Raw genomic sequence first — 22,431 nt, 5'->3', positions numbered from 1 at the left:
TCCCACCCCTCCATCCCATCCTACCCCGGCCCGGGCCCGGGGGCCGCGTCCCCCCGGCTCCCAGGGATGTTCTCGAGAAAGGCCAGCAATGGTGCGGTTACAAACAGCGGGAATTTTATTTAAAAAAACAACCGTCACAACCGTTCACAGCGTTACAGGCGGGGTGGGGGGCGGGGGCGCGTTAAACAACCGGTTTTATTTGGGGGGGGGGGTGGGGAGAAAGAATTCACGCTACCGTTGAACTTGGTTTTAATGTTTCTCCACAAACGGTGAAAAATACTAAAGTACAGACAAGGAGGACTCATAATGTTGTGGCCAACATTATAAATATGGAATTATAAATTTAAAACATTTTTTTTTTCTGGTTTAAAAAATAAATCTGGTAGTAAATGCGGCTCTGGGGGGGCGGCGTTAGTAGGGCCGGTCTCGGCGATCCTGGCGGTGTTCGCCCCTGTGGGCCGGGGGGGACAGGGGTCAGTCGGGGGGTCCAGGAGCTCTCCCCGCGCTGGGGAGGCTCCTTAACCCCTCACCCAGACACCCTGCCACCCATTTACCCACCCCATCCCATCCCCACCATTCACCCCCTCGCCCCTCCACCCGTTTATCCCACCCCAATCGCCCCCCACCCCCTTTCCCCAGCAGGGTCTCCCCCTCCCCAATGTCCCATTGCCCCCTCCCATCACTCTCTGTCCCGCTCTCCCCATCCATACTTGTCCATCTTTCCCGGCCCTCCGCGCCGTCCTCTGCCTCCTCCTCCCATCTGCTCCATGAGAGGTCCCGGGGGTCCCCCGGGGCCGCCGCCTCCTCCTCCTCTCCGGCCGCCTCCTCCGTAGCCGCCTCGGTCCATGCCCCGGCCACCTCGGAATCCCCCTCGGTCTCCGCCGCGGCCGCCTCGGAACATCCCGCCGGGCCCTCCTCGGTCCATGAGGCCCCCGCCGCGCCCGCCCCGCATCCCCCCGGGGCCGCCTCGGCCGCGGTCACCGCCTGGGGGAGGAGGAGAGACCCTCAGAGTGACCCCAGGGGAGCACATCCCGCTCCCACATTCCCCACCCCGGGGTCCCAGCACATCCAGCTCCGGCAGGAGCAGGGCTGGGAGCTGCTGGGTACCCGAGGGGATTCAGGTTCATTAAGGTTGGAGCAGCGCCCTGGGGAGTCGGGTTAGGGTTAGGGTTAGGGGCTGACAGCCCCCCAGCTGCAGGAATCACAGGAGAAATGGTGATCCCAGTCTCCAGGTCATGGCTCACAGAGGGATGAAGGCCTGGCAGCTCCTGGAGCTGGCCCAGCCACTCCCCACCCACAGAGCCCGAGGCCAGGCCTGGGGTGTCCCATCGGGAATTGGGGCCGTGACACCCCCCAAACGTACCTGGAGGAGGGAAGGGGGGCGGGAGGAACCCCTCCGGTTTGGGCGCCTTGCACTGGTTGCACTCTGTTCTCCAGGCAAAGTTCTGGTTTCCACAGCCCCTGGGTACAAATTCCAGTTAGCCCAGAGTGGGACAGCATTCCAGCTGGGGTGACATTGGGAAGCACGAGCAGGAGAGCACGTGGAGAGGGGACACCAGGGCAGGAGCTGGGGCCCAGCTCCCGCGGTGGGGTGGGGGGGGGGGTCTGGCAGCCCCCGGGAGTGACCCCGTCCCTCCCTCTGTGCCAGCTGGAAACTGTGTCCTGGGAAGGCCCAGGGAGTGATTTTGGGCAGCCCCGCTGGCACAGGGTGTGGCAGCAGCGGGTACTCACGGGTTGGGGCACTGCCAGTCTCCGGCGCGGTGCTGCACGCTCCCTCCAGACGGGTTTCCCCGGGATCCCCGCGGTCCTCGGGAGGAGAAGCCGCCCCTGTCTCCGCCTCTTCCCCCCATCCGGCCCATGGGGCCGCTGGGCCCGCTGGGGCCCCCTGGGCCACCGGGTCCCCCTGGACCTGCGGGAAGGAGCCCCATTAGTGCTGGGAGCCACGGCAGGGACGGGGAGCAGCTCTGGGGGGGCTGCACGGTACCTCCACGGAGGGGTGGGGGCATTCCCCGCTGCTCCCGGGGGGGTATCCCGCCCCTCAGGCTGTTCATCGGGCCCTTCTTCCGCGCCAGGGTCACCTTCAGCTTGCTCCCCTGGAAATCCTTCCCTGGGAGGGACACAATGGGCAGGAGCATCGGTGAATCACGGCCCTGCTGCACACAGGTGCTTCCCACACCTGGAAGTTTTGGAATTCCACCCCAAAACGACCCCCAGCACTCACCATCAAACCACTCCACGGCTGTTTTGGCAGTGGACGGGTCATCGTAGGACACGGTGGCATCGCCCTTGGGCTTGCCCGTTTCCTTGTCGATGTAGAGGTTTATCATGGGCTGCCCCGTCCTCTTGTTCATCTAAGGGACAGCACAACGTCACCCGAGTCCTGTCTTCCCACTGCCCAACGGGGATTTGCTCTGCTCTGCTTTCCAGCAGCAGCTCATTCCAGGGACTCCAGGACAGAAGAAAGGGGCCCCAGGCCTACCATGGATGACAGGGACTGCCCACACACCCCAAAAACGAAGGGACGGGCCCCAAACAGCACTGCCAGGCCTCTCCCAGGGCCTGGACAGGACGGGCCTGAAGGATGTGAGCAATGGGCAGGGAGATGGAGAAGGAAGAGGAGGAGGTGAGGGACCCTGTTCCCTCTGCCAGCGGGGGGTCACTGGTGTCCCCTCACCTTGACAACACCGCACTGTTTGAAGAAATCTGCCAGATCCTCCAGGGTCACATTGTCATTGAGTCCCTGCACATAGACTGCAGTGCTGTCCGAGTCCTCCTCTGGGTCCATAGGGGGGCCTAGGAGAAAATTCCTGGGGTCAGTGCAGGCAGAGGAAGGGCAGGAATGCCCCAGGGCCGAGTTCCTTCCATCCCCTCCATGGCTGCAGCTTCGCTCTCTGGGAGTGACAGGAACCCCCAGGCCCATGGGAGGTGACTGTCCCCAACCTCACCTCCCCAGTGCCACGGCCAGACAGAGCCCACACCCACCCACGTGGGAAGAACCCCCAGGTTATTCCAGGACACGTCCCAGAGGAGAGATGAAGAAGACCTTTGTGCCCCCTGGGCTCCCACACAAGGACATCCACCCCCCTTTTCCGACGCTGGAAGGCTGACGCAGAACTTCCAGACACGCCTGGGACAGGAAGGGACGAGCCACGGACGAGGCTCTGGGGGTGCTGCAGGCCCCCTGGAAGAGCTCCAGAGCAGCCCCCAACCCCCCTAATTCCTGCAGAGAAGGGGGAGCATCTCCCAACCACGTGTGGTTGTTGCCAGCTGTTTGGGAATGAAGAACCGATGGGAACAGCCAGAGAGCCTGAAGTGGCGGTGGGGTGACACACAGCAGCCCTTGCAGCAAGGACACAAAGGTCTGTCTGACAGCCTCAGGAGGGAGTTTGGTGGGAATTACCTAAATCCAGGTCGGGTCCTTCCTCCATGTGTCCTGCCAGGCGGGAGAGAAGCATAGGGAAGGGTGTTAGTGGGGGCCCTGTGGGCTGGAGAACCGACACACACAACACTAGCTACGACCTGCGCCGCACAAGCAGCAGCACTGCACCTTACTGGGCCATCAGGTGGCTCTTTTAGCATTTCTTCCAACCAAAAAACACTATTACACTGGTTTTAAGCATTTTTTTTCCAACCAATAACCACTATTACACTGATTCTTTTTAGCAGTTTTCAAACCGTTAACCACTATTACACTGATTTTTTTTTTAGCAGGTTTCAAACTGTTAACCACTATTAACGCTGATTTTTTTAAAAGGTTTTACCAAGCCAATCGGTTTTTAAGTTCATTAATAAAAGTTACTTAATATATCTATATATATTTAAAAAAAAAAAAAAAAAAAAAAAGATTTATTACATCCAAACCATTTCTTTGCCCCAAAATTACAGGAGTGGTTGCTCAACTCTTCCACTGTGTCCGCACACCCCTGGGCATCGCCGGCAGTACCCATTACAGTCTGGTTGCATATTGTCATTTTTTTAAACCACTTAAATGAATAAAAAAATTACACTTTGTGCTAAAAAAAAAAACTGACTGCAATTTTTTTTTTTTTTTTTTTTTTTTTTTTTTTAACACTATCCATTGTAATGCTCAAAAACTTACCACCAGGCTTATTGAAGCCACCTCGCTCTCCAGCGCTGCTGGGGGGATAAACGAAGAAATGAAGGCCTTTCCCTTTACAAAGCCAGCACCGCTCTGAGCCTCTGCGGCTCACAGGGGAGAAGGGCACTGGCTAAACATCTCCAAACATCTCTCTGTCTCTCTCTCATCTCGGCACTAGGCCTTTCTTCAGGGCAGCTCGCTCAAATTTTCTTTACATATAAAGCAACCTTGGTGTGGTTTGAGGCACCGCTTTGCTGTCGGTGCCCTGGCGTTACTCGGGTATCATCAGTGCAATACTTGGCCGAGAAATGGGGGTTGTTTGTAATCAAAGTGAGGATGTGGGGTTTTTGTTGTTGTTGTTGTTGTTGAGCAATTTTGGGGTGTTTCAATGGTCAACTCCCTCCCCTCGGTGTGTCCACCAAGGTGCACCCTCAGCCTGTGGCAGCGCGGGCCCGCGGGTCCCTGACATTTAACAGTGTAAAAGGAGACAAGCCACACGCGAGACCTACAACACAGTTCAGCTGACATCGCCCCTAAAACCCTCAAAGTAAAGCCATACATTCAGGTCACTACTGAATTTAACAACTCTCTGGAGGGAGAACTTACAGAGTACAGCGGGGGCTCCGAGGCCTGGGGTGCAGCTTTGTGGACACACTCACTTTTGGGCAGGTGCCAATGCAAACAGGGCCGCAGCTTTCACCAGAAGCTTTGGCTGAAGCATTCACAGCTGAAACTGCTTTGGAGCGTGGTGGTGAAGTAGGAAAACGCCACCTCGAGAAAGGATTTGGGCTGTTTCTTGCTCTTTTTTTGGGTGAGCCAGCAAGCTGTTTGGAAGGAGCCGAGCGGAGGAGGGAGAGCACCGTGAATTTTTCTAGCAAGTATTGCACCTCTAATACTGGGATAAAAAAAAGTCAATACAGAATTTCGAGCTGTTGCATGCAGCTTTGCCTCCTCTCGTTAAAGTACACACCATTTACGTAATGTCTCTCTTTTTAAACATAAGATTTTTACACTTTTTTTTTTTTTCTTTAACGTTACACAATTCTAAAGTAGTAGTATACCCTCCTCTGGTTTTATTACCAAACAACAAGTATGCAGTTACCAAAGTTACAGAAGGATTCCGTTTATACAATCAATACATTGGGTTAAAAATATTCTATGTATATTTTTCCTCTCCATATGGACACCGTGTCTAGTCCCACTTTTCATTATGCTGCCGGCTGAGTACTGAGTACGGGTACTTTTTAAGTATTGAGGTGTTTACAAGGCTCTCACTTTGTAACCTGTAGCATATAAATGCGACAAAGCATGTTAAAAAGTTTTCCATTTTCATAAAAATATCAAATCATCGAGGCAATGAAAAAGGGCACGTTAATAACATCGAGCTCCTTACCTGCTGGAGACACTGAAATCCATCACCACAGCATGCTAAGGTGGGCCGAGTTCCCCTACCTGCCCTGGGTGTCCCCTGAAGCCACCTGTTCTATGGACATCACAAACTCTACGTCCATAAGGCGGGGGGGACGACCCTTTGTAAGGGTCTGGCCAGGTGGGAAATCGCTCGGGAGGCAAATTTGAGCTGGGATTAAGGTGTGAGATCAGAGACAGGTGACAAATCTTTGGCAATGAGAAGCTCAGAAGGGGCTAGAAATTTGAAGATGTGATGATAGACATTTCAGGTGTCTACATCTACTTTCATCGTTAAGACATCAATACAGCAAGGCTGAAATCTTTATGCAGATCCCTGGAACTCTGTTCCACCCGAGCCAATTCCAAGCTGGATGTGTTCCCACACAAAACCAGCCTTTTCCATTCTTTGCTGGATGTCTCTGATAAAGATTTCATGCCACACCAACGGGCTGCAACAGAGCTATGCAGAAAGGGGCCAACCGCTGCCAAACTGAGGCGGTCACCGGGCTGTGCCACGCGGGGAGAAGTGTCCTCTGGAGGGCAGCTGCCATCACAGCCACCCTGCCAGCGCCGGGGCGGGCACGGCGTGTCCTGTGCCACACCTGGGGACACTCTGCACGGCTCTGAGCAACGGGGTGAGGGGATGGAACACACACAAAGCTGTCAATTCTGTCTTGGAGGAGCCTTTGGGATTAATTCTCCTCCCTCGCCTCTATCAGAACGACCTCCACGGATGGGGACACACCCGAAGGCGCAGGTAGCACCAAACCAGGTTGTGCCATCAGGTGAAATGGCCAAACTGATTCAGAGCACCTGAATGCTCCAAGGGGGAGCAGGCCTGGGAGCCAAAGCACCTCTTTCTCTCTGCTCTCGGGCTCCCTATCCACGCGCTCCAAGTGTTCCAGGCACTCCGAGCTCGCAGGCTCCGCGGGAGGAGGCTGACACGAGGCTCCTGCCAAAATCCCCGCTCCTGAGGCCCAGGGAGCATCCCCTGGAGCTGGTGGGAGGTTTGTGTGTGTTCCACCCAGAGTTACTGTTAAACCCCACAGAGGATTCCACCTCTGGGCAACCATGAAGGGAGCTGAAAGTGCCAGGGCCAGCATTACCCCCAATTTCCCCCTCCCTGGGGGCCCAACCAGCTGCAGGACAAACCAACCATCCTGCTCCTATTTCCCTTAGGATAATGTTTCCATGGATGACAAGCAATGCTGCTACACAGAGATGTCCTCCGTGGAAACACAGCTGCAAACGTCAACCTTTCAGTCCCTTCTTTTGCGTTTCAAATCCTATGGGTAAACCAGAATTAGAGAAAAGGAAAAAAAGCTTTGCTCTTACCCCATTCCACCGCGTCCTCCTCCCCGCCCACCTCTGCTCATGCCTCCACGCTCATATCCCCCTCGTCCCCTGCCCCGGCTATCGGGGCCGCTCAGATTCCGGCTCTCCCCGGGGCCGGAGAAGCCTCCGGATTCCTGCCCGTACATGTTCATGCTGCTGGGATGGTCCTGGCGGAAGGAGCCTGGGGAAGGGTGGAAACAGGTTAGGGAGAGGCAGCTCCTTCACCTGCCCTCAGCTCCAGCAGCGTTGGAGTTGTTCAGTTTGGGAAAATCCCTCTGAGAGCATCGATTGCAGCTGTTGTCTCAGCCAAAGCCACCAGTGCCCCATGTCCCCAAGTGCCACATCCACATGGCTCTTAAATCCCTCCAGGGATGGGGACTCCAGCACTGCCCAGGGCATGAACGACATGAAGAAATTTCCCCAATATCCAACCTGACCATCCCCTGGCACAGCTTGAGGCCACTCAAGCGGGAGGAAGAAGGGAAGAGAAGGAGAAAGGAGTAATGGGAGATGGAGAAGGAAGAGAAGGAGGAGGAACAAAAGGAACAAAAGAAGGAGGAAGAAGAGAATGAGGAGGAGGAAGAAAACAAGGAGAAGGAGGATGAGGATGGGATGGAGAAGAAGGATGAGAAGAAGGAGGAAAAAGAAGAGAAGGAAAAGGAGGAGGAAGCAGAGTCCCATCTTGCCCCATCACTTACTCCCTGGGAGCAGAGCCCAACCCCCGTGGCTGCCCCCTCCTGTCAGGGAGTTGTGCAGAGCCAGAGTCCCCACTGAGCCTCCTTTTCTCCCGGCTGAGTCCCCTCAACTCCTCCCCACAAACATTCTGTGCCTCTGTGTTCTCACCCTTCCCCTGAGGGGATGACCCCAACCTACCACTGCCTCCAGAGATGCCACTTTTCATCAAGAAAGGCCAAACCCCAGCTCCAAACCCTCTCTCCCTTCAACTCAGCTCCGAGTTTTAGATCCAAACTAAGGCCAGGGCTCCTTCCCAGGGATTGCACTCACTCTGCTGGCCGTAGCTGCTGCTCTGCTGGCTGTACTGGCTGGGGGCCTGGCTGTAGGATCCCGTGGGAGGTGGGTAACTGGTGGGAGGTGGCTGCTGCCCGTAGCTGCTTTGCTGGCCATAACTGGTCTGCTGGCCATAGGAGCTCTGCTGCCCGTAGCTGCTCTGCTGGGAGTAAGTGCTCTGATCGTAACTGCTTGGCTGTGTGGAGGAATAGCTGGAAGAGAAAAGCGTTGGGAAAGGTGGGATGATGAGGCAATTCCCTGGCAGTGTGCATGGAGTGGCTCATGCTGGAAGGCAATGCAATTAGAGGCTGTATTTAGTGCTGTAAATCACTTTAAAAGCTGAAGTCATGCTATGGAGGCCAGTCTGGAGGGCTGTGAAAGCAAAAACCACATGGCCAATCCCAGTTTATTCACACCTCTAGGAAAAGGCACAAGTGCCAGGGCAAAACTCAGTGGTAATGGAAATAACAGGCCCTGGATAAAAGAAGTTCCCCTCATGCAGCTGAGGCTTTGAGAATTTCACAGTGTACATTTTAGAAGTCACATTAAAGACACCTGAGGGGAGAAGGGAGCTCCTGGCCAAGCTGAATGTGGAAGGAGGCAGCAAAAGGTGACTCTAGGAAAATTCTTAAAATTCTCAAAGTCTTAAAATAAATAAATAAAAAAAATAAATTATAAAGTCTCTTAAATCCATTTGTCATTATTTTCCTTCCCACGTGTGCACACGCAGAGCACTCAGCCACAGCCTCCCCACCCCCACCACAGCTACAAAAAGCACAGCTCCTCCTCCCAGGCCACCAAAGCTCCTTTTCCATAAAATCCCCCAGGAAAGGCCCCTATCTGAGCCCTGGCAAGCATTACCTGGTCGGAGGGTAGGAGGGTGGAGCGGTGACAGGCTGCATGGGGTAGCTGGCAGGCACCTGGGGGTAGCTGTAGTTGCTCTGCCCGTAGCCCAGGCTGGGCTGGCTGTAGCCTGTCGTGCTGGACTGGGGCTGGCTGGTCTCTGCCGGTTTGCTGCCATCCTGGGGTCTGCAGAGAAATATGGAACAACATCGGTGCCCAGCCCCACGGCTGGCAGCAGCAAAGGGCTCACATCCCCCCAGCACTGATGCTTGTGACCTCTTTTTTGGGGTAGCACGAAAGCTGGCTGTGATTGGTGACAGCCAATAAATAAGTAATAAACACAACTGTAGCACTCACTGCCTGGGTATTTGCACACTCCTGAACAGAGAGCACGGAACACCACGGCTCCTGTTCATCCCAAAGCCAGGGGTTCAGACTCTGGCTGTGGGCCTGAGTGGAGGAGGTGGAATGCCAGCAAGGCTGCTCCTGCAGAGCTCTGGGAAAGCAGGAGCTGAAGCAGCCAGCAAGGCAGGCAGTGAAATGCCCCATTGTTTGGTTCAAAATCCAGCTCAGGCAGATATTGCCTCATATACGTTATCCCAGTTATCCCATGGAAGAGAAAGGATGCTGGGCTAGGACTGGTGACCTCTAAAGGACCCCTCCAACCCAAACCACTCTGTGATTGCGTCTTTAGAATCAACTCTCAAGGCCTGAAAATTGACAACCCTCTGCATGTGATTCACACATCCCCTTCTGTGTGTCTCAAAGTTTAAAAGCCGTGTGGATGTGGCACTTGGGGACAGGGTTAGTGGTGGCCTCAATGATCTCAGAGGCCTTTTCCAACTCAAAGGAGTCCATGAGTCTTGTAATTTTTATGTGTTTCTCAGAGTGGAGTAAAAACAGTGAAGCTGCTTTTACCGTAGAAGCTGGGAAAAATTATTCACAATGTCAGGATTCCTCCTGTAAATTTACATCCCTTTAAAGTGTAACCTGTCAGAGCTGTGCCAGGCTCTGCCTTTCCTTCCCACAGTGCTTGCTACAGACACCAGGTAAGGGAACAAATCAGCTTTTACTCACTTCTAAACACGTTTCCATTACGTATTCTGAATTTTTCATATCCTCTAAGCAAACAATTTGACTCAGTAGATGACAGGCAGTGCCCAGAGGGGTGAGATTGAAAGAGGAAATGTTCTGCAGCCTGCACATCCACCCCAGCATCCTGCCTGACCCCGTGACTCGGGAGCAGACAGGACTCAGCCCTGTGCTGCACCCTGAGAGCCTGATGTGGCTGCGTGGTGGCTCCCTGGTCCTGCAGGAACAGCGCTGACTCACCGTGCTGGAGCACAGCCCTCCCACGCTGCGCCCCGGCCCCGCAGCGCCACGGGGAGCAGGGGCTGCCACAGCACCCGAGCCACCCGGTGGGGAGAAACGGGAGGAGGAGGAGGGTGAAGAGGAGTAGAAGGAGCAGGAAGAAGAGATGGGCAATGAGGAGAGGAAGAAGAGCAGGAGTAACTAGAGATGAAGAAGGAGGAGAAGGAGGAACAGGAGGAATAGGAGAAGGAGAAGGAGGGAGAAAGAGGAGGAGGAGGAAGAGAAGGACAAGGAAGAAAAGATGGAGAAGGAGTGGGAGGAAGAAGGGAAGAGAAGGAGAAAGAAGAGGAATAATGGGAGATGGAGAAGGAAGAGAAGGAGGAGGAACAGAAGAAGAGAGTGAAGAGGAGGAAAAAAAGAGAAGGAGGAGGAAGAGAAGGAGGATGAGGATGGGATGGAGGAGAAGGATGAGAAGAAGAAGGAGGAAAAAAGAGAAGGAAAAGAAGGAGGAAGAAGAGACAGAGGAAAAGGAAAAGGAGGAGAAAGAGGAAGAGGAGGAGGAGGAGGAGGAGGAGGAGGATGAGGAGGAGGAGGAGGAGGAGGAGTACCTGGTGGGAGCGGACGGGGCCGGCTGCTGCCCGTAGGCCGGGTAGGCGGGCTGGGTGCCGTATGCGGACGGGGCGGCGTACGAGGTCTGGCTGCTGGTGACCGTGGCCGTGTTGGTGTCGTAGGCGGTGCTGCCGTAGCCCTGCACGGGCTGGCTGTAGGCAGGGGGGGCAGTCGGGGCGCTGTAACCTGCAACACAGCACAGCTCAGCCCCACAGCTCCGCTGGGAACCACGCAAATCCAGCACGGGCTGCGATGGAAGGGAGCGTGAGGCTCATCTCTCTCCATCTCTCTGCCATGGGACACCTTCCACCAGGAGAGGTTGCTCTGAGCCCTGTCCAACCTGGCCCTGGACACTTTCCAAGGATCCACGGGCAGTCACGGCTTCTTTGTGTCACCTCCCTCAGCTCAGCATCCCATCTAACCCTGCTCTCTGTCCACATTCCCCCTCATCCTCTCCCTCCAGACCTTTGTCCCAAGTTCCCTCTCCGGCTTTCCCAAATATCTCAGACTCTGGTCCTTGTGGTGCTCCTGGGACTCAACACAAAGACACGGTTTTACCACCACAAAACCACCTCCGACAACCCAAAAATCGTCAGTTACCCACCCCTGCCCCTCTGCCTTCCTCATAGAACCCTCCCACCTTGGGAAGCCTTGGCCTCCAGCCCCTCAGCATCCCAAAATCCCACTCCCAGGAGCTTTCTGGAAGCCACCCCTGGACCATCACCCAGGATTGTTTACAGCAACCAGAACTCAGGCAGGGCAAGCTGAGACATGGAGCATCTCCTCAACAAAGGCAGGGTAACAAACCCCCCTGAGCTCCAAAATACAAGAAATCCAACTGATGTAGCAAGTACAGTCCCATCCTTTTAGCTTTTCTGAAAAATAAAGGCACAAAACCTGACCTGGGAAGCCTTTCAGAGGCATTTCTGAAGGCTTATTTTAAATCAGTAAAGCTGGAAACAAAAGAAAAGCACTTTCCATTTGCTTTCACATGAGAAAAAGGTCAAAAGAGACACATCAGGCAGCTCCTGATGTTTTATATACCTTTCCTTTTCTCAGAATTTCAGTTTGGTTTAGGGAAAAAGCTGAGAGCTCAGAGAATTCCTTTTCAACAGTTTTACAATATCCAAGATCCCAAAACAACTCCTGTATAATTTAGTGGCATTTGCCTTGTCACAAAGGTGAAGTGGCATTAACACACTGGGTTTTTGCTCCTAACAACCGTTCTAGCAAGTTTTCAAATTAAGAATATGAGATTTGGATGGAAAAACAGCAATAAAAATGTTTAACAAATCTGACAAAAAATAAAAAGAGCAAAAAGAACAGCCAAATGCTCTCATGGCTGGGATCAGTGAAGGCAACAGCTTCTCCATCACTTCTGATTTTTAATAAACACGGGAGGCTTGTGACACACTTTTCCTTTAGGCAAATTGGGCTGCAGCATTTTATTCCAATTCCCTGATTTGCAAAGCAAACAGCAGTTGCAGCAGCAGAACACGGCGTGCCCTCACGGAGCACCACAGCACTGCTCCCACACCCTGAACCCGCTGCTGCCACCACGCCGGGGCAGGGACGAGAAACACGAGCAGGGCAGGAAGTTTGAACAGCAAATTCATTAAAAACACCCCAAAAGTTCAGCTTTCTGGTGACTCTCAGGATCGTGGTGAAGACACAACACCAGCCTGGACCCTCTTCCCACCCCCAGCCCCCAACTCATCCCCATCCCAGGGCTGCCAGCCTGGGAATGTAAACTGGACTCCCACTGGGAAATAATTTGGAGGAATCACTAGAAAATCAGAATTTATGGTCACTATTCCTGGCTGCTGTCTCTGAAAGTGTTGCTGAGAAGGGTGAAGGAGATGGTGCCCAACGGGAGGATTTTTGAAGCCCTGGACAAATTTGAGCAACCCAAACACTTAAATGTGAGTCCAGACAGCAATTCCAGAGGGAGCACCAATGCCAGGAGTTAAATAAACCCTTATTTTAACTGGCCAAAGCCTGACCACACACTAAAAAAGGCTAAGCACAGCCTGCAGCCCGTGTGCTGCAGCCACAGCCCTGCCCTGGGCTGTTCCCCTTGGATTTGGAGCTCCAGGGTGCTGCTCCCACAGCTGGGTCCCCTTTTCCCAGTGCTGCTACTGGGAGCAAAAAGCTTTGCTGGCCCTGCACAGGCAGCAGGATAAAAGGGAGAGGGGAAAAAACAACAACAAAAAAAGCTGAATTTTAAAGCTTCAGCTCTAGATGGAGCATTTCCCTCGTGGAAGAGTGTGCTCAGCAGGAAGGGTTTGTCCCAAAGGAAAGGCAGTGATTTCCCATCCCACTGGTCTAAATCACAAATCAAGCTCAGTTTAGACGTTCTGGGAACCCTCAAGAGCTGTGGTTTTGAGGGTGGCATTTCTGTTACATCACTTCTCTCTCCTCCCCTCCCAGCTAGGAAGATAAAAGTTGACACAGCAGAAAAGCTGGTGAAAGGAAAAGGCAACAGAAGGAATAATAACCTGCTTAAGTGTTGAAATTCCCCTCAAAGGCTCCAAACCAACCCCTTACTGAAGCCTAGGAATTCTCCAGGTGGTGGATAAGCGTGCAGCATTTGATCCTCAGAGAATATCAACTGGAAAAGGATAGATTCAGAGAGATTTCATCTTTCCAGAGAGATTTATTGAGGAAGAGAGCTGACTCCTGCTTGGCTTGTGTATATCCCACCAGTGAGGGGCTGGAGAAGGGATGCAGAGCTGACCCTCTCTCCAGCCTGTTTTGGGATATTTTGGGGTTGTTACGGCAGCTGTGTGTTCATTAATTCCAAATCCATTAGAAATTTCAATGAACCCACACCCCAAATTTCCCAGGTAAAGGGAAGCAGGGGCTGGCTGGTTTTGGAGAGCAATTCCCACTTCCAAGAGATCCACACCTGGACACCGAAATGCTCTTTATTTACTCCTGTAATTCCTGCTAATACCCTGCAGTGATTAATTAACGAGCCACTGAGGGTGCTCAGTGACCCCTAACCTGAGGGAGCTGCTCCCAAATCCCTTTTTCTCTGGAACAGAGTGACTGGGTGGCTCCAAGACACCTTTTCCTACAGCCCCAGGGAGGGAAGGAGGGTGTAACTCTTTCCTGGGGTGTCCTGGAGGCAAGGCAAGGTGGGATAACAGTGCTGGGAAGGAAAAATCCATCCCTGCCATTCCCACCCATCCTGGGAGGCTGCATCCACACAGACCTTGGATTTCCTTGACCTCAACACCACCTTACCCAAACCTCAGGCTGTTCAGGCAAATAAAAAACAAAACATTTTGCTTTAAGGAACTGCACTACAAAAAGGTGATTCTGAGGAAAAGAGGATTGGGATTCAACTGGAAGAACTGCACGTCTCTCAGGGCATGACAATGTCTGGCCCAGGGGTTTATTGAGCGTGAAAGGCAGGGAGGGGGAGAGAGGGGGGGACAGAGAGAGGCTGCAGTCTCCTTTCCACAGCTCTGGCTCCTCAAGGAGAGGCAGGTGGAGGAAGGATAAATCCAAACTGGCTCTTTGCCCAGAGCTGCCACAGCCCTGCTCCATGGGCTGATAGGATCTTTTGCTTGACCACTTTCTAAGCTGGTGGTTTTTTTTCATGGATGAAAAGAAAATGAAGCTTTTTTTTTTTTTTGATCAACAGAAAAAAAAAAAAAAGTGCAGCTGTGGAGGACAAAAAATGCCTGATATTATTATTATTATTATTATTATTATTCCTCCAGCAAATCTCCTCTTAAGGGAGAAGGAAAAACATCAACAGAGCAGTTTCCTGTGACCTCTGCGGGACTGGAGTCTGTAGGAGTCACAGAGATATAAATATTTCTAAGAAAGGAATTTTGGAAGTTCACAAATCCTTTTTTACTGCCAATTTTTGTGTAGGTAGTCTTAAATGAAAGGAAAAAGCCCTGCAGATAACCCCCAGTGACAATGGCTAATGGATATGGATCTCACAAGCAGGAATTTTCCTGATCCATGTAAGGATGGTAAATAATTTAATTTTGGTTAATATTTTTTCTCCAGCTCTTCCCCTGAAGAATTCCTCCATGGCTTCTGTAGCCAGATATCTGTCTGTCCTGGTATTCCCTTGCTTTGGGAAGTGTTTTAATTCCAACTACAAAATGTTTATGTCTCTCCCAGGAATCTGCAGGACATGGCACCCAAGGAATCACTGGGAGGAAAATCTGCTTCCTAAACCTCCTGAATATTCAGCCTGAACATACATTAAATAAACATGAATATACATGAATTAAACATTGTCTCAATAGTTTCAAACATTAAGACACTCGTCTGGAGGAAATTCCAGCTGCAAGAACATGTTGGGAGAGTTTATGGAGCATTAATGAACAAGTATCTGCTCTGGAAATCCAAAACCACCACGGGGCATGCAAAGGTGGAGGGCAGGATGCTGTTTATCCTTTAGGAAATGGGGGGATAATGGGGCTGGAGTCACCCAAAAGGTCATAGGATTTAATCCATGAAGGTGGCACTTGGGAGAGTTTGGAGATGGCAAAGAGCACTGCAGCCTTGCAATTCCCTGCTGTCACTGCCTGTGTGAGCTCTGACACTCGAGGGCTTTGGCACTAAAACCAAGTTGACACCTCAAGGGTTCTGACTAAAGGGGACCTCAAGTTCTGACAGGATGAGATGGAATTTTTCATGCAAGAGCGAGCAGGATAGTCCAACCTGGACTGGTTCCTTCCACTGTGGGAAGCACAGGATGAGAAGGAGAAGGTACAGGATCAGAACAGGCACATGTCACTGCCAGTGACAGGACTGGCAGGGAAGAGAAGGGCTGAGTTTCCCTTTGCTCTGAGCACAGCACGTCCTGCTCGGTCCCACAGCACCCAAACCCTGCCCTGAGTAAACAGTGCATTTATTCCTGTTTGTACACGGCTGCCACAGCCCTGGCAGTGTCCCAGGCCAGGCTGCACGGGGCTTGGAGCAACCTGGGATAGTGGAAGGTGTCTCTGGCCATGGCAGGGGGGGAATGAGATGAGCTTCAAGGTCTGTCCCAGCCAAAGCCGTTCCATGAAGGACGTGGAGCTGCTGGAGCCAGTCCAGAGGCCATGGAGGGCTGGAGCCCCTCTGCTCTGGAGGCTGGGAGAGCTGGGGGTGTTCATCTGGAGGAGAGAAAACTCCAGAGAGACCTCAGAGCACCTCCCAGGGCCTAAAGGGGCTCCAGGAGAGCTGGAGAGGGACTGGGGACAAGGGATGGAGGGACAGGACACAGGGAATGGCTCCCACTGCCAGAGGGCAGGGATGGATGGGATATTGGGCAGGAATTGTTCCCTGGCAGGGAGGGTCACACGGGTTACCCCGAGCCGTGGCTGCCGCACCCCTGGAAGCATCCGAGTCTGCCCAGGGTTTGCAGCAACCTGTGGAAGGTGTCACTGCCCATGGCAGGGGCTGGCCTAGATGGTTCTAAGGCCTCTTCCCAGCCCAAGCAGAGCTCCAGGCTGAGCCCAGCCCAGCAGGGCTCTCACCTGTCGGGGGCTGCCCGTAGGACGTGGCGTAGGCTGTCTGCCCGTACGTGGCCGTGGTCTGCGGCTGCGTGTAGCTGACGTCGGTGGGCTGCCCGTAGGTCCCGTAGCTCTGCTGCCCGTAGGTCTGCTCCAAAAGGACACAGATTCAATCCATGAGCACCAGTGACCCCCAGGAATTGCAGTTGCTGAGCACTCTCAAAGCCAAGGCTGCTGTGAAAGTTTAGGTGCTGCGAGAAATTCCGGGTCAGCTCTGCAAGGAGGTTATGGAGTGGTTTTTCCCTGCCAAGACTGAAGGAACAGGCTCTTGACATTGTCACCACACACCTCTGCTCTGTGGAAAGCAAACAAGAAAGCTCCCAGCTCCTCACAGCTACCACCAGCACCCACAGGCACCATCCCAGGGTTAACCTGGAATACGGGAATGGGAGCGCTCCGAGGGTGGAACTGCACGAAGGAAAAGTCACTTCAGTGTAAAACTGCTTTGGTGTTGGCTAAAAGAAACCTCTGGAAGGTTTCAATTAAATTATTTGGAGTATTTTTCATGCCCATCAGCCACTAATTTGAGAAATGGGAGTCGGTGCAGCCATGGAAGGATGGGATCCATGGGCACACCCGAAGTACCCCAGGGGTGCTGCTCCCATTCCGGTGCCTGTGCATTCAGTGAGGGATCAGCTCTCACCTCACCCATTCCCTGATTTTGTTTCTAAACCCAGCTCGAAAATCATCGAGGAAAGGAGAGGAGCAGCTGGGCCCTGCAGTGTCACCAGCTGCCCAAGCCATGCCCTATCAGCTCATGCTCCAGGCACCAGCAAGCTTCCAACAGCTCCTGGCTTAGGATAAAACTCTGGATACAGCTCGAGGAGTGACATGGAGACAGCTTTAACCTCCAGACTCTGAAAGAATTCAGACTTCTGCAGAGCCTGGACTTTCTGGGATGTTCAGCTTTCCTGAACTCAGGGCACAGGTCTGAACCAGGAGCAGGAACACATCTCTGCCCCTGGAAGTTCTCTCCACCAAGAGGCAGGGAATGCTGCTAACTTCCCATGGACACGTGCCTACAGCTGAGTTTAGCTGGTTACGGGTTTAATTAGCTGGTTAGGTGTTTAATTAGCTGGTTAGGTGTTTAATTAGCTGGTTTTAGTTGCTGAGGCCTCCTGTTCCTACCCTTGTCATCCTGCTCCCACCTTTCACCTCGCCTACAACTGGGAGAAGCACTTCCAGTTGTTGTCTCCAAAGAATTTTATTTCAAATAAGTCACCATCACCTTCCTTTCAGCCCACACTGAGCCTGTCTTCCTCCTCTTGGGAAGGAAAATTAAGCCTACAGCACTTTTTGAGGACAAGAATTTACCTTTGGAAACATACTTGGAGTTTGCAGACAAATGTGGTTGTAGTAACTTGGATTCTAAAGGTTAAAAATAAGCATTAAGTTAATCTCTTAAAGACCATCATTGTTTTGCAGTCCAGCCAACTGAGAGTATCAACAATTATAGCAATAAAAACTCCAGGAAAAAACTGATTCCCTCCTCCTCCTCCTCCTTTGTCCAATTCTGCCATCTCCCAAAAGGCAATTCCCCCCTTTTTTCCCAGTTTTTTTCTCTCCTACACCTCTGATTACAACACCCACCAACGTGGTGGTGCCAAACATACACCAAGAGTTTGGCTTTTCTGGGATCAGGATAGAATAAATTAACAAAAGGAAGGGGGATTGTTGAGGTTATTTCCACTTTTAAAAAGCACTTTGGGCCGGGGGAGAAGCTCCAAGACAACTTTTAACCACGGATTTTGACGCAGCCGCTCGGAGTTTCTCCCAGCTGCACGTTTTCCTGGAAAACAGGTGACTGAGCAGGAATTCTACCCCATCCCCATCTTTTACCTGGGTGGTCTGTGCATATCCTTGGGCTGGCTGAGGTGCATAGGCGCTGTAGCTGTGGAATGAATGTAAAGACATTTATAATCTTGCCCCAAATCTGCATCACCAGACAAATTTTCACGCAGCCCAACAGTTTCCGCTGAAATTCTATGGGAATACAAAGCTCCAGGAAAACCCTCAGGATTTCCAAACATACCTGAGTCAAGCCCAAACCATAATTATTATTTACTTTTATTACATCTTTTTAAAACAGGAAGGATAAGCTACTTACCCCTGCTGAGCTGCAGCTTGGCTATAGGTACTGTAATCTAAAAGAAAAGGAGAAGAAAAAGAATAAAAACATTGATAAAGGCTTAACAAAATTAAAGAGTCCAAGAGCTCAGCAGCTGGAATTTCCTCCTGCAGCTCACTATAAACCACTGGAATTCCAGTTTCCCAAGGGTGGAAGGTAAATGCACGTTTTCAGCCCTTTTTTTTTGAGGGGAACAAAACCTCTCTTCCCCTCATTGTTCCTGCTGCTTGCAGCAGCGACTTTGATCTCAAATGACCCCGCTTCAATTTAACTGCCACCTTGGATGGATCCCAGGGGGCTGGCAGGGGGGGATTTGGGTTGGAACAAAGGAAAAACAGGGATTTGAGCCTTACAAACCCGCCACCCTGCTTTGAAAGGGCCAGGCTGGAAGGTTTCACCACCTTCACACTTTCCCTTTCAAGGACACAAATCGATGGCTGGAAAGCCACTTGTCCCCTGGAAGGGCTGGAGCTGGGAAGCTGGGAGTGATTCCCCCCTCCAAATCCTCAATCCATGTCAGCCTGGGAGGGGAACCAAAGTCCTGAAAATCCAAGCAGCAAAGCCTGTGCTGAACTGATTTGCTGGCAGGGATGGAAAAAGAATCCACATGGCAATTAGGAGGCTAAATTTGAAACGACTGCAGCTCCCAGTTCCCTCACAGGCACCAACAGCTCCAGCTCCCATCCCAGGGTCTGGAGCAGGGATGAATTCATCATTCCCAGCACACCTGGCCAGAGATTCTGGCTCTCCCAGGACCACAGAAGGCCTGAGATCAGGAATGAGCCCAGAACTTCCTGGTTGAGGCCACAGCACCTGAGCCAGAGGCAGGAGCTGGATCAGTGGAACTGTTCCCAGACATTCCTGTGTGGGAGGAGTTTCCAGTGCTCCCATCACCATCACACCTTGGACAGAATTCCAAGTTAATCCCAGAATCATGGAATATCCTGAGTTGGGAGAGACCCACATGGATCTCGTTCAACTCCTGCCTTGGAGAATTTGAGGAAGCAACTGCCCAGCTTTAATTATCCCACTATTCCCAAGGTGATAGAGCCCCAGGAATCACTTGGGAAACACAGCTTCCATCCACCACAACCTCCTGTTCCTCAGACTGTGCATCCAGCCCTACTAAACCCTTCCTCCCCACCCTCCAGGTGCACTCCCAGCTTTTCCTCCTGCTCCCTGTGCAGGAGCAGAGCCCCTGGATCCGTGCTGGAGGCAGGAATGGCCCTGCTGTGATCCCAGCAGGAATTCCTGGCGTTATTAATTCCCTTGACCTTGCCCAGAGCACCTCACATGGAGAAAGAAGACACTTGGAGTTCTCCAAAGGTTTCCCCGCTCCCAGGACACAAGGCACAAGTTGTTAAACCCCTCTGGCATCATTCCCACTTCCCTCTCAGGTTGGCACGTGGAATATTGGAACTTTTTCTTTGTTCAGTTCAGGGTTTTTCTGCTTTTCTTTTTTAATTCACTTTACACGTGGTTCTGCTAAATCCTGAGTGTTAATTAATGGTCCCACTCGTCCAGCTTCCCTTTCCTACCACCTCCTCATCCCACTCTTTTCCCTGCTCACCCTCCAGCCACCGAAACCTCATTTAATTCTCCATTTTCAGCCTCCTTTTGGCCTCAAGCTCCACACAGGGGCATCAATTAACCCCTCTCCTCACAGCCCTCCCCCACTCCCAACATTTGCCCCATTGCAGGATTTAATTCCAGGTGTGGAATTTGCAGTTTGCCTGTGGTGATGCCTCTCTTTTAATTTGCTGGGATTCAGAGGAACACAGAACATTAATAAAAAATAATATTATGGTTCATTTAGTTAAACCCATCTCCTGGCTTTTATTTCCAGGGGGAAATTAATCTTCATCCTTTTATTTCATGAGGCTCTGGAGCACACCAGAGGCTGAAAACAGCAGCTCCCAGGAGGAACAATTCCATGAATTAAGGGAAAACACAGCTGTGGTTTTAACCCCCACTTTGACAATTCCATTGGCAGATGTTCCTTCACTGACTTTCCTTTTTCAAGCTCTCCAAGATGCTGGTGGTGATATTCCCTCACTCTCCATGGCCTGAGACATTTTCCTTTCTGGAAAAAAGGAAAATCCTCCTTCTTTAAGGAGTCAGATCTTGGTTTGCTGGGCTTTAAAGTACTTTAAAGGTGATGTTGGCACAGTTGGGAAGTCTCAGTTTCCAACTATTTGTCTACAGCTGGAGCCCTCGTGGAAAAAACATTTCCTTCAGATAAATCTGGAGCCATGGAAATGATGGAACACCTTACTTCCCTATGGGGTAAAGCTGGGAGAGAAGGCTCCAGGGACACCTCAGAGCCCCTTCCAGGGCCTAAAGGGGCTTCGGGAGAGCTGGAGAGGGACTGGGGACAAGGGATGGAGGGACAGGACACAGGGAATGGCTCCCACTGCCAGAGGGCAGGGCTGGATGGGATATTGGGAAGGAATTCCCGGCTGTGAGGCGCTGGAATGGATATCCCAGAGGATGCTCCAGCTCTGGAAGTGTCCAAGGCCAGGCTGGACGGGGCTGGGAGCAACCTGAGCTAGTGGAAGGTGTCCCTGTCCATGGGATAAGGTTTAAGGCTTGTTCCCACCCCAAGCATTCCATAATCCCCCATCTGCACCAAAAGCCGCCCCGCGGAGCCCGGCAGGGCCGAAAGCGCGGAGGGAGCCCCGGCTCGGCGCTTCGCTCCCGGGAGCGCGGAGCTCCGGGAATCCCGCAGGGCCATAGCACCGAGGGGCCGCAGCTGAAGCACCGGACCCTGAGGGGAAACACCCGCGGCCCCGGCGAGGCCCGAGCGGGCGGCGCGGGGGGACACGGGCGAGGCGGGCCCCGCACGGCCCGACCCCTGCGGCCCCCGGGCTCGGCGCTACGGGCCGGCGGTGCCGCCTCAGCACTGCTCCAGCCACCCCGTGGCGGGGGCGGCGGCGCTGCCGGGGGTCCCGTCCCGTCTCGCCCCCGCCCCGGGCCCGGCCCGCCCCGGCCCCGCTCACCCGTCGACGCCATTTTCTCGCCTTCCTCCTCCGCGCTGCCCGCCCGGCCCCGCCCCGCGCCGCGCATGCGCCGCCCGGCCCCGCCGCGCGCACCACCCCGCGCCCGGGGGGGACCGCCGGGAGGACGCGCTCCTGGGGCTCGGCCCGCCCCGCTCCGCCGCCCGCCCGCCGGTTTTACTGTCCGCGGAGAACCGGAACGGCCCCGCGGGCAGCACTCGCTGCTCGGGAGCGCGTTTCTGCCGCCTCCCTGGGCGCTCCCCCCCCGCCGGGCGGTGGGGTGGTACGGCCCGCGGCCGTTAGGGACCGTCGCGCAAGAGGCGCTCGGGGCGCGAGGCGGAGCTAGGGACGTGACGTCACGGCGGGCGTAGTGATGTCATTGCGGCGGAACGGGCGGCGCGGAGCCGCTGTGACGTCACGCAGCGTGCCCGGCGGCACGCGCTGTGCCCGGGTGTCGTGCGGTCTCCTGAGGGCGCCTCCTGGCACACGGGGCCACCAGGTGACGCCATGGGCCGTGTGTGACGTCACCGGGTGTCACGGGTCACGTGCCAAGAAGTGGCACCTAGCTGGGGTCTCGTGCTGTGCCTGCCATTAGACGCTGGTCACAAGGATGACGTCACAGTGTGACATCACCGTGTGACATCATCCCCCCAAGCTGCTTGGTGGCGTGTCCCGTGAGGTCACGGGAGGGGTGTCCCATGAGTGGTGTGACATGGGTGGGTGTCCCAGGGGGGACATCGCATGGATTGGTGTCACATCGTGGGGGCGAGTCCCATGGCACAGCCACGTGACCCCTGCGTGCCCCTGAATGTCATCCCATCCCATCCCCATCCCATCCCAGTTCCCATCCCCATCCCATCCCCATCCCCATCCCCATCCCATCCCATCCCCATCCCCATCCCATCCCATCCCCATCCCATCCCATCCCCATCTCATCCCCATCCCATCCCATCCCATCCCCATCTCATCCCCATCCCATCCCATCCCATCCCCATCCCCATCCCATCCCCATCCCATCCCAGTTCCCATCCCCATCCCATCCCATCCCCATCCCCATCCCCATCCCATCCCATCCCCCTCCCCATCCCATCCCAGTTCCCATCCCCATCCCATCCCCATCCCCATCTCATCCCCATCCCATCCCCATCCCATCCCCATCCCCAT

At 53.5% G+C, this 22,431-nt stretch overlaps 1 protein-coding gene across 5 annotated transcripts; it reads right to left on the bottom strand.

Annotated features, from left to right (window-relative positions):
- Nucleotides 1-232: 232 nt before the first annotated feature.
- Nucleotides 233-21,337, bottom strand: EWSR1 (EWS RNA binding protein 1). 5 transcript variants are annotated; one of them, XM_014253944.2, is made up of 18 exons: nt 21,271-21,337; nt 18,251-18,287; nt 17,983-18,034; nt 17,458-17,511; nt 16,108-16,231; nt 10,615-10,801; nt 8,714-8,881; nt 7,850-8,064; nt 6,845-7,025; nt 4,100-4,137; nt 3,401-3,433; nt 2,675-2,793; nt 2,222-2,351; nt 1,985-2,107; nt 1,732-1,909; nt 1,364-1,461; nt 711-984; nt 233-451 (listed from the first exon to the last, which is right to left on the bottom strand). In XM_014253944.2, exons 1-18 carry the CDS (start codon nt 21,335-21,337, stop codon nt 412-414), a joined length of 2,118 nt encoding a protein of 705 aa, XP_014109419.2. In that variant the 3' UTR covers nt 233-411. The 5 variants fall into 5 exon arrangements, with proteins under 5 accessions (XP_014109419.2, XP_087920929.1, XP_005524564.1 ...); XM_088064803.1 differs by having other exon boundaries at nt 4,100-4,134; nt 21,271-21,326; XM_005524507.3 differs by lacking the exon at nt 17,458-17,511 and having other exon boundaries at nt 21,271-21,326.
- Nucleotides 21,338-22,431: the final 1,094 nt, after the last annotated feature.

The sequence above is a fragment of the Pseudopodoces humilis genome, chromosome 20, assembly GCF_049639895.1.
Source record: "Pseudopodoces humilis isolate 2021_Gansu_Grassland_sample_001 chromosome 20, ASM4963989v1, whole genome shotgun sequence".
Classification (NCBI taxonomy): domain Eukaryota; kingdom Metazoa; phylum Chordata; class Aves; order Passeriformes; family Paridae; genus Pseudopodoces; species Pseudopodoces humilis.
Note: the sequence above shows the minus strand (reverse complement) of the source record. Positions and strands in the feature narration are given on the sequence as shown.

Excerpts from the sequence above, each read along its gene's own strand:
- EWSR1 (XM_014253944.2), bottom strand. The coding sequence starts at position 21,337 with ATGCGCGGCGCGGGGCGGGGCCGGGCGGGCAGCGCGGAGGAGGAAGGC. Across the intron at positions 18,288-21,270 it reads CGAGAAAATGGCGTCGACGG|ATTACAGTACCTATAGCCAA; the intron begins GTGAGCGGGGCC and ends CTTTTCTTTTAG. Across the intron at positions 1,910-1,984 it reads GCCCCCACCCCTCCGTGGAG|GTCCAGGGGGACCCGGTGGC; the intron begins GTACCGTGCAGC and ends TCCTTCCCGCAG.